Consider the following 12,261-nt stretch of genomic DNA (forward strand, 5'->3'; position numbering starts at 1 on the left):
TCTTCTTGGAAAATCTAACCATCAATTTATATTAAATAATTCACCCCCCAAAAAAAAGGAATTAGGATTTGGGTTATCTTATCTTACATGATTAATGAATCCAATCAATCTTGCTTTAGAGCCTTTGCGATGAAAGCCTTAACGATCTTAATTAAAAAGTAGGAAAAAACTGTAACAGCAACACCACTCCAGAAAACCACACGATCATAACCACCACCTTGGACTGAGTAAACACGAAGACCAATCACATTCCAATTGCTCTCTGCCCAAACCGGATCCGCTTCCCCCATTGGATCTGAAGAATTCGGGGGCAAAATCGTCCATGTACCCGATGCTGACTCATATTTCAACCGAGTCGAATAAGCCGGAACATACCTAAAATATATATATATATATATATATATATATATATATATATATATATATATATATATATATCACATATTTGTGACAATAATATAATAAGTAAACCATTAATAAATATAGAAGATACCTGGTTTTGGAGATAACACAGAGGCCTTTCCCATCTATCTCTTGTTTGATGCATACGCCACCTGTCCCACTACAATTCTCAGAGCAAGGAGTTGCATTCATCAATGGGGTTGAAGTTTTATCAGCCATAAAATTCCACACGAATCTTGAAACATCATTCACATATCCAAGAAAGGGTTCAGAAGAAGGTTCTCCTTGCATAACACCCACATAATGACTTGGGCAGATGGAAAATGGTGTGATATAGTTCTTCACAAGCTCACATGAAAGACCCGGTTCACAGTTTAGTAAGCAGCCCAAAAGTTGGTCAACTAAAGAGGCATTGACTTTGATTGTGTTTAAGGATGAGTCACTGAGAGTTTTATTGTTGTTGGCGAGAATGTAAAGTGTACGTGCAACAAGGGAAGCAGCTGCCACTATGGCTGAAGAGTTTATATTTGCTACACCAAAAGAAAATGTAATGAGAAATATATATTATAAAATATTGAGTAAATTACATTTTTGGTCCCTGAGTATAGCTGATTTTTTCAGTATTGGTCCTTATTTGAGGTTTTTGTAACGCTTTTGTTCCTGTTCCAAGTTAATTGACTACTTTTCGTCCGTGAGTATAGTTGATTTTTGTAATTTTGTTCCTTATTTGATGTTTGTAACGTTTTTGGTCTACTTTTAGTCCCTGAGTAAGTTGATTTTTTGCAATTTTGGTCCTTATTTGATGTTTTTGTAACATTTTTGGTCCCTGTTTCAAGTTAAATGACTATTTTGGTCCCTGGGTATAGTTGATTTTTGCAATTTTGGTCCCAAATTTATCGTGGCTTTACTTGTAACAAGGACCAAAAACATTACAACAACCTCAATAAGAACCAAAATTGCAAGAGAAAAGTTTTTGGAACCAAAAGTGAAAAAATCAGCAATACTCAAGGACCAAAATTGTAATTTAGTCAAGAACACAAGTAAAATTAAGAAATTTGAGAAACTCACATTGATCGTCTAGATGACTATGGTAGAATTTGTTGGTGAAAGATGTATCAAAGTCTTCCAATACAACACCAGAAGTATGTGGGTTCTGTTAAAGATTACAAAAAATATATACAACTTAGATTGAGGAGGGCATTTTCGTCTTTTGTACATCTTGTCCCACTTTTTTGTAGAATTGTGCTAACCTGTTTTGAAAATGACATGAAGGAAGATGGAGGAATCCCAGGGTTAGATTCACTTGCTTTAGAGAATTTAATGCTTTTAGTTCCAAGTGAATTTTGAGCTTGTTGTAAAGCATTTAGTGTTTCATTTGTGGCAGATGACACCTGTAATTCAAGATTTAAAAAAAAATAAGGAAACAAGTTTTCATTATATTGGGTAGAATATTTTATTAACGGGAATAAAATTCCATACATACCCCTGTTGTATGAGCATAGAAGTTCTTCACACCCTGATCATAGCCTTTCCCAACAGATCCAACTTCTATAACCTGTTTCAAATTATCCAATACCAATAAGTTCCTACTTTTTTACATTATAAAAATTGTAAAAAATATTAGTTCTAGAAAAAAAAAATACTGTTTCAATCAATGTGTTGTTAATTCCATTAACAGCATCTGTATGTTGATCAAGTTCAAGAAGAAATCTTCTGCTACCAAGGTATCCCCAAGCCTCTCCAGTAAAAACAACAAAAACAAGCTGCATTATTACATAAAAAAAAAATTAAAACTTTTAGGAAAAAGATTATGAAATAAGTCGCATATATGCTCAAATTTACACAAAAAACCAGTTTCATTATCAAAAAATATACAAACCTGTTTAGCAAGAGTATCTAAATCATCAATATGTGAAAGAGCATCTACTGCTGCAAGCAATGAGATCAAGCCCTGAAAGATAATGTATAAATATATATAAGTAAATAATTACAAAATGAAAATGGTATATGGAAAATTTTGTGTAACTTTAAGGCTTAAACTTACAGATAAGGGAGATTGTGCACCCAAACTTTTGTCACGAAAAAATGAAGCAGAATCCATAGATGCCACAGTCAATAAAATGGGCTTTGAGGATGAAACATTTGTTGTTGGAAATGCTGACAAGACACTGCCCTTCATATTCAAGTTACATGAATAGAAAAATATGGTCAAAAAATGTTTAATATTTTTTCATATGTAAGTTAAGATATTGAAAAATAAATATAATGGCTCACCTATATCCACCCAAAGGGAGACAAGTTCCTTCTCTTAAACATGATTCTGAATCATGGGTTCCTGATTTAGTTGTCTACAGAAGATTTGGAATCAAGGTTAGGGGCAAATAAGTAAAATGAATCCATGTTCAACAGCTAAAAAGGATCATGGCAGAATGAAGAAGGTTTTACCTGCATTACTAGATCAAATTCAGTCACTTTGGTAGCATGTGTTTCCTTATTTTCATTTTCCAGAGAAATCTGCAAGTATAGAAGTAGTTGTCATGTATAACTTCAAATGAAAAGAAGAAAACTATAACCCATGGGGCCCACAAGGCCACAACTTGATTACCTCCTGCAGGGTTCGTGTGCTGCTTTCAGAGAGCAAGAATACAGGAAACTCATAAAGTCCCCACATAATACCAGATCCCTGCAAAATAAGGAAATGGAAATACAAAATTACTACATATAATGTATGTAAAGTATTATATATTCCTACTGCAATGCAATAACATACAGTTGGATTCCACTCAAATTTGTTGTTCTGGTATGGAGAAAATTCAGCTTGAGGAAACTTCTTATCTGGAGATGATGCTGCAAAGGGGTAGAAATGTCATTGCAGGAAGCTTTCCACTAATTCCTCTTTTCTTGCTATATTAAGGTAACTACATGTCACCACCATGTATATATTACCTGTTAAATTGGTTTGATTTTGAGGTCCTGATTCAACTAATACACCAGCTAAATTTCTAGCAAAGTTTGAATCACTTGATACTCTGAGGAATAAGAAGAAGAGTATGGACATCAACAAAAAAAAGTTTAACATAATATAAAAGATAAAAATTAAAACTTTGATTGTGGTATACCTTGAAAGTAGAGTGTCAAAATCAGATAAGGGAGCTAATACTGAACTTGACTTGACCAATTCTATACCATTCTTGAATCTAACAATAGGAGCTACAACTTTATCTAGGCCAGGATCTAAGATCAAAGAACACCATTGGAAAATAGATGAGTGAAATTACAACAGAAAGCTTACAGTAATTTTGATTTTGGGAGAGATGTGAAGCGCATACTTACTTGCACAGCCGATTTCCCCTGAAAGGTTGAGTAATCGTATACATGGATATCCATCTATAACCATGTACATGGATTTCTCTAGGTCAGGAACTGACTCGAATGCCAACTCTCCAGCTGATTAAGAAAGAAGAAAAAAAAGCACTTGAATTACATATAGAGTGATGGATCATGGATTTCATATTACACTAGGGAATGGCACCGATAACCACATGTTACCTTACCTCCATCAGGTAATACACAATTCCACACAAGTTATTTTAATAGCATCAAATTTAGTATGAAAAAATAGACATTTCGAGAACAAATGATAGATTTCGCTGAACTTTACAACCAAGTGCCGGAAATCGAACAATGACTAATCGTTAAATGCAACAGGATTCACAATATGTATCAAATTGCATGCAGTTTTTAAATCAAGCGTAAGTTAGAACCGGAAATGAGAAATAGAAGTGAACTGACCAGAGAAAGAAAGGTGAAGATTGGAGAGTAAACATAGAAGAAAGAACAGGAGCCCTGTGACGGCTGAGGCCATGGCAGAACACAACTGAGGTGGAAAGATGTTATAGGGGTAAACCAATTGATAAACCCTAGGCTGCCATGGGCATGTTCTTGGCGATTTTTCAAGCCCTTCCTCTTCTATTCCATCAGTTTTTTGTTGACTGTGAGACGGAGTCGATGCTTGAAAGGAAAGTCGACTCCGTGATCCAAGGGGTAAATCCAATGCGTCGGGTCGACCCGCAAATGAGTGAACATAGTTTTCATAAAAAATGTATAAAATAACTAACATGTTTTTCATTAAATTGTTTTTTACCTTCGTGTTTTCCTAAATTAACTATATATTAATTATTTTTTTACTGAAATAAAGATAAAAATATATATTAATATATTAAAGATTGTTATTTGTGCCTAGAAAGCTTATTCAAATACTTTTTTTTTAAATTAAGGTCGTAGATGAACTAAATATGCGGTGAATCGTTCGGTAAAACATTCGTTTGTAATTGTTTATTTAACAAACAAATGAAAATGAATAAATTTTTTGTACATTTTTTTTGAACAATGGCATCAAAACTTATACTAACAGAATAACCTAGCGAAAAGCTAGATTAAAAGAAAAAATATAAAAAAGTTAAATAGGATACATAAGCCACGAATTCCAAACTACATCGGAGTTGGAATCCCGGTTTTTCAACCACGTAAAAGAAAACAAAACAACATTATCAAACAACGAACTCTTCTAAATCTTATTTCCTTCAAACGTAACTGAATTTCGGAATCTCCAAAGCATCCATATCGTGGTTATAACAATGACTTCCAATCTACGTCTTCTCATGCCTCTTTGTTCATCCACCCATGAGAGTCACTCCTTTAGAGAAGCACAATCCGGAAATGTGATGTTGCATCATCTAGCTACCAAAGCCCACAAAGCACGACACCTCGCAACGAAAGAAAATATGGTTCAAAGTTTCACCACCTACATTACACACTGGACATAGGATAGAGGACAAATTCATCCCACGTTTTGAAAGAATGAATCTAGTACCTAATCTATCTTGAATACCACGCCACAAAAAGATATTAACTCTAATTGGGAGAGTTTTACACCATCTAGTAGCCTTCGTACCATCTTGAAAATTGACAGTATCAATAAAATTCCGAGTAATCTTAACCGAAAAAACCTCATCTGAATCCAAAGACCACCAAAACCTATCTATTCTATCTAAAACCTTAACACCTTCCAAAAAAAATATTCAGCCCCTGCAGTTGATTCACCTCACATTCTCCCCCAACTTCACGCCTCCAAGACCAATTCCAATGATCACCAGCTTATTTATCACAAACTCGACAATCTTGATTAGCATCTAGGCGGAAAAGCCTATTAAATCTATAACGAAGTGGTTGAGAACCAATCCACACGTCCTCCCAAAATTTAATTGTTTCTCCATTCCCAAGTCTTCTCTCTAAGGTATTAAGTGGGAGGATATTATTTCCATGAAGCTTTAGAAAAGAATCCACCAATGTAGACCAAGTTCCCACATATTGTGTAACATCCCAAAATCGAGACCCAAAATTTTTTGTTTTAAAATATATTATTTATAAAAATAGTTAACGGAAAACAGCATTAAAATCCTTTTAACATAAAGTCACAAATCACAAGTCTCAAACCATATCTGCAAATAGTATAATATCAGAGTACAATCTCAGGTTTCTCAAATACGGAAAATCATGTGTGAATGTGTGATGCGCTGCTACCCCGCCGACTCCTTCCCCTTAGATGAAGAGGTACCTGAAACCAAAAATAAAAACCGTAAGCACAAAGCTTAGTGAGTTTTCCCATCATACCCATACCAAATAATGCATAATCCTCGGTATCTTTCAATCGGTAACTGTCAGGCATAGCCGAAAGCTGGACTCCCCTTCGGTATCTTTCAACCGGTAACTGGGAACTAACCTCCCCTTCGGTATCTTTCAACCAGTAACTGGGAGCTACCCTCCCCTTCGGTATCTTTCAACCGGTAATCGGGGACTATTTCACCCCTAATACTGCTAATACATATCAAGCACAATAAGCATATCAAGCACAATAATCATATCAAGCACAGTAATCATATCACATATCAATCCTAGATAATTATCACAGAGACAATCATCTATCCAACACTCTTACTTGTGGGCCGGCATTGTGGTCGTAGACCCACCCCTACTAGGAGGAAACTCACCTCAAAGTCGTGTAGTGTCTGCACTGATCTCGGTATGAAAACCAACTCTCCTCGATTCCTCAATCCCTACACAACAACCTTTCTAACTTAGCAATTCGTACTTGTAACCCTTGCAAGGGTCAACTCAAGTCCAAGGTCAAGGTCAAAGTCAACTAAGTCAAAGTCAACATCCAGTTGACTCGACTCGCCGAGTTGTCGAGTCCCCATGTTCACGAAAAGCTACAACCTCATCCCTACTCTTCGAGTCTAGCAAGAGCTCGATGAGTTCTCCTTCAACCAAACATCGGGACCTTCTTCAACTGACTCGCCGAGTTCATCCTTGAACTCGTCAAGTTCATCTTCATCCGTATGAATGTGTTCAGTCTACGACTTTTCGAGTTCTCCCTGAACTCGTCGAGTCCACCTTCATGTGGTTGGGACATTGCCTTGAACTTGCCGAGTCTGTTCATCCACTCACCGAGTTCCATGATTTCCAGGTCCCTAATGAGCCTAAACAACCGGGTGTCTTTTCTCTTAGCGTTTGGTCCCTCAACAGAAAGGATTTGATGAGGAACACGACCCGACTCGCCGAGTCCCATGAACGAATCGTCGAGTCCCTCTATGTCCAAAACTATACAGTCGATTATAATGGGTATTAATGCATCAAAACCATAGATCTGACCTCCTAGGGTCCATTTCACACGTAAAGCTACGAACTTGATGTCCATGCATGGGGTTTTTGACTCAAAAGACCATAAAAAGAAGTCCACAAGATGCATGGGGTGCTTATGGCAACAAAGTTGGCACCTTTATACCATAAGGACCCCCAATGGTTTATAGTAAAAGAAAGTTGGATTTTAATGCACAACTAAATATATAATCTATAAAACGGACCAAAATTACCTTTATAGTTTATAGTAAGACACGGCTTCCATAGAGTTTCCCATAATTGATGATAAATGATGACACACAGAAGAGAAAGATCAGACAATTCCATGATAGCATGATCCTCTCAGCCATTTAACCAAATACTTGTTAGTCAAACACCAATACACATAATAATTGTATGCAAAAAAATGGATGGAATTATAAAGTTAATAGAGAGCATAATCTAATGAAACAATCTGGAGGGCTTACTTTTGACTAATATCGACTGTAGAGAAGCACCATATGACCCGAGCCGGAAGAGAAAAGTCAAACTTCTCCTGTTGTCAATCATGGACGCAGTGCCTTTTTTGTTCCTGAACAAAAATTTGACTCTAACTTTTGAAGAACTTTGTAACTGATGTTAGACCAGAACAGGTGGAAACCTAAAGTAAACACCAAAAGAAACTCTAGGACCGGTGAAGATGTCGAAATTTCAAATCAAACCCCAACTTCAGTTGTTTTCCACATACATAAGAAGAGGTGTTAGTTACAATTATGGGTAAGATGCCAGTGAAATCGGTGCACTACAATGCAAGCAAGATAAATCAGTGATCACAGGAGCAAAAAAACAGTAAAACGCCAACATTGCAATATGGGTATGCTGGAGCAAATTAGGAGAGGCAGTGCTTCTTCTATCTATCCACTTCTTTAATAGGGATTTTTGTATCAAATCCCTCATTCAAAATCGAAAATAAAATATTAAAGAAATCGTAACAAATTCATGAAATTGAATACAAATGAATACAAAGGAGTAGGAGCTCAACGGTTTCAATTTTCATTCATGAAATTCCACAGCTAAAATTTTAGGTTTATAAACACAGTACTTTCATAGAATTGGAATATTATATGTACTAAAATCGGAACAGATTATCCCTTAATCATAGAAATTAGAATATAGAAGAAATGGTGGAATACTGGTTTAGTGCGAGGCCGACAAGTTACAACGAGGGTAAGGATAATCGTTACACCGGTCGTGCCAATTCCGGAGACAACGGTTGTCGGCGACGCCGTGTCATCGAAGAATCAGTAATTCATGTTCTCAAAGTTGTTTCAAGCTGGTCGACGTTTGTGATAGTAGGCATGACACTTGTATCCCACCCTAGAAATGAAAATAGCAGACGGGAGTAATGGTTGGTGAAGCAGAGCGCACAAATTACAATTTCGAAGAAGACAACCAACCCAAAACCCAAACCCAACATCAAATAAACCCACAGTCAAATCATACACAACCAACGAAGACATAAAGGAATGCAACACAAAGAAAAACAGAAAAATCGAGATGAACGAACATAAACGTGGAGAAGGAATCGTGAAGGAGAGCCGACCGGGAAATCATTAGCGGAACTCGGGTTCCTCTTGAGAAGCCCTAAAACAGAACATGTATCAACCGTATACGATTAAGGGGTTACCTGGCTTATGGTGGTGGTCGTGTGACAGTGAGTAATGGAAGAGCCATGGTAATGGAGAACCGGGGGAGACGATGAAGAAAGAGATTTGTAGGTTCCTCTTATAAAAGGAAGACGGTGGAATCTGGAGTAGAGATAAAAGGAAGATGGTGGAAGGATCAGGAAGTAAAATGTGTAACCCCTATGGTAACCTGAGGATAAACATCAAATACAGTCACACAACAGCGAAGATGAACAACACATGTACAAAGAATACAACTAATTCAATAAAACATCCGTATACGAAAACATCTTAGTGCAATTGTATAACTAAGCAGAGGAATCGAACATTGTTGGAAATGGTTTGATCAAAGATGAATCATACTTTGTTACAATCAAGTTTTAGAGTCATGTTCTAGTAACTATAAATCATATCTTGAAACTCATTTCAAACTAAGAAGGTTGATAACGCCTTGTAATATGTGGAGTAAAGAATGATTTCCTTATTCTGACACTTTTAGAATTGGAGTTGTGATGTTTTCATTGATCGAGAAACAAAAGATAAATTAAATCATATACTATGAAGTATTTTCTTTTCAGGAATCCGCACGAACTTTTGAATATTTGTTTAGATCTTCAAGGAATGTTCCTTGAGAGAAATATCATATGCTAATAAATCAGTAGGAGTCATGTGGATCTTGAGTTGCAAGAGTCGACCGACAATGAGCCTTTTAGTTATCACTATCATACGACCTGAGGGTGATAACATGTTGTGTTTAAATTACATATTCTTATTTATGTGTACTTCCAGGTGAGTTGGCAATGCTTTTGAGTTCTATGTTCTTCATTTAACTGCAAAAGTAAAGCGTGTTGGTCAGTGAAAGTACATTGATCAATATTTGTGAACTGCTAACAACATGGAAGCACTGGTAGGCCCTTGAGCTGACCAAATGCAAGAAATTAAAAATAGTGAAGTTCAGTGTGTGAAGGAAAATTGAATTTGAATTTGGTTTGTCATAAACCTTATCTTATGTAGTGGGTTGGAAATGATAGATTCACATGGATAGGAACGTATGCACCTTGTAATCTAGGTGGCAATGTTTTCGGTCTAATTCATGACAATGATTATAAGGAAATACTTTTACTGATAGATTTTAAAGATCTGATAAATATATGTATAGATATTAGTTGTGATAGTTGCATTATCAAATTCATAATATGAGTACAACATCCCTCTTCATATTTCGAATTGTGAGGAATGACAAGGAATTGTTTAAACTTTTGAGAGATATATTTACCAAGTCTTGAAAAGTTCATACACACACATACTATATATATATATATATATATATATATATATATATATATATATATATATCCAACTAAGGTGTATAAGTTTAAGACGTCTAGTTAGAGACTTAACAAAGCATCATGTAATAGAAATATGCACTTCTATAAGAAAGTTAAAGGGTATTGGTTTCTAGAAGTCCAGTTGATTTATGGGTACATGTCAAAGCTAGTGGGAGCATAATTTTTATGCTAGTATTGCATGATGACAATACTTTTCATAGGGAACAATGTCTCTAATTTGCAAATTGCAAAGTTCGGAATTGTTTCATTATAGTAGAATTAAGGGAGAAGGCACTTATACTTCATGTGGAATATAAAGGTTTAGATAAAAAGGTTTAATGGAACATAGTCAAAGACATATATGAATAGCATGTTGAAATATTTCAACATAGGAGATTCAATATATTGAAATATTATAGCAAGAGATTGAACATATATCATGTGTTTTTGTAGGACATAATGAATCGACTCTCATATGCTTCGATTATAGGATCGATCACATATGCTATAATATTCGCTTATTCTATTTTTTCAAATGTCTTTAGCATTGTGTGAAAAGGATTAGAATTTTATGTGACTAAACTTGTTAAACATCTGTCAAGAACACTCTAAGGTTTTACCGAAGACCGGTTGCTTATGGATAATTGGGAGTCTGATATTGTTAGGACAAACCGTAGTGACACATTTTTGGGATTGAGATGATTCTTAGTCATAATTGATGGTCATATGGAAATATGAAAATGTTTTCATAATGGGAGGTGGTTGATGAATCTACATGTGAGTTGGAAACTTTAATACAAGAGAAGTGTTCAAGGAGTGTACCTTGAATTTGAGACTTCATTACCATGGACTTGTTTTGAGTAACAAGTTCCAATGTAACATTCTGTAATATCGTAGGCTCAGTCTTTATGACTTTAGAACCTCGACATTACAGAATGTCAATGCATGTAATAGTGATATTCCACTACATCTTAGATAGTGATAAGAGTTTGGAATTGTGAAATGAGCATCATTGGAGTAATGTCCAGTCGATATGTTCACAAAGGAAGGACCATTGAGAGACATAGTATACATGATCATAATATGGCATTACTGATGTTATCTAATTCAAGTGGTTAGTTGATTACTTGAAACATTATACAATGAATAAATTCGTAATTGTTATGGTGATTAAATAATATGGATTTATTTATATTCAATGGGTATGATACCATAGTTAATTAATTTATTATTGTACCAGCCTCTACTGGGGGTTATTACTCATTTTTGTACTTGCTGTTTTATTTTCCAATTATTTCTTCAATTAAGAAAAGGAGAGAGAACTAAAATAATAGACTAATCGTTCTAGGTATTCTTTCTTTTACCCCATTCGGAAGGATCTCATCTCATAATTATCCATGACTGTTTATGTCTCTAGCATGACCACTTGATGAAATGTGGAGGGAAGTGGGGTAAATGGCCGATACTACTGGAAGAATTCCTCTTTGGATAATAGGTATTGTAGCTGGTATTCTTGTGATCGGTTTAGTAGGTGTTTTCTTTTATGGTTCATATTCCGGATTGGGTTCATCCATGTAGTAATCGGATGAATTGAGTTGTAGACATGAAAGCGTAAGAACTCAACGGATTCCCTTCTTTGTTTGTCTGATTTGAGGGAGAAGGTCCCGTTGAGTTCTTAATAATTAGAATATTTTTTTTTATAAGTTCATTGAAGAAGTTCTATTTACTCAACATATTTTCCCCTCCTCTTTTGTTTGTCCACCACTTTTTATTTATAGTATACGTAATTATTATAAGATAAGAATAAATAAAATACGTAATAACTATAAAAAAAACGTTCTGATACGTCTGTAAAAAATAGAAACTAACACTAGGAATGTTTGACGAACAGTATCAAGAATCATTATTATTTCGACACAAGAAAATGATTTTTCACACCCCTTTCTTGTGTCGAAGACTAGGAAGACGAATAACCCCTCCCAGAAATATTTGTTCCCTTCAATTATCCGTTCTATTTTGCGTTTACTTTTGTATAGGATCTAGCCGAAGTCCATTGTATCAGACTCAAATGCATTTTATGACATTTTAATCTGCCAATAGCAACATAATAACATCACCCCAAATTTTTATAAAAAAAAAACAAAAACAAAGAAAGAAGGGGTCAAGTC

The 12,261-nt window shown here is 35.3% G+C and overlaps 1 protein-coding gene across 1 annotated transcript; it reads right to left on the minus strand.

The window, feature by feature from the left end:
* Window positions 1-2: 2 nt before the first annotated feature.
* LOC145166603 (Zn-dependent exopeptidases superfamily protein) lies at window positions 3-4,419 on the minus strand. The gene is made up of 16 exons (XM_079085624.1): window positions 4,195-4,419; window positions 3,736-3,849; window positions 3,522-3,636; window positions 3,349-3,431; window positions 3,173-3,249; window positions 3,008-3,085; window positions 2,848-2,916; window positions 2,677-2,750; window positions 2,447-2,570; window positions 2,282-2,353; window positions 2,046-2,165; window positions 1,886-1,957; window positions 1,653-1,793; window positions 1,471-1,555; window positions 494-932; window positions 3-375 (listed from the first exon to the last, which is right to left on the minus strand). Exons 1-16 carry the CDS (start codon window positions 4,265-4,267, stop codon window positions 105-107), a joined length of 2,007 nt encoding a protein of 668 aa, XP_078941750.1. The 5' UTR covers window positions 4,268-4,419; the 3' UTR covers window positions 3-104.
* Window positions 4,420-12,261: the final 7,842 nt, after the last annotated feature.

Source organism: Lactuca virosa, chromosome 3 (assembly GCF_052849685.1).
Source record: "Lactuca virosa cultivar CGN04683 chromosome 3, Lactuca_virosa_CGN04683_v6, whole genome shotgun sequence".
Classification (NCBI taxonomy): Eukaryota; Viridiplantae; Streptophyta; class Magnoliopsida; order Asterales; family Asteraceae; genus Lactuca; species Lactuca virosa.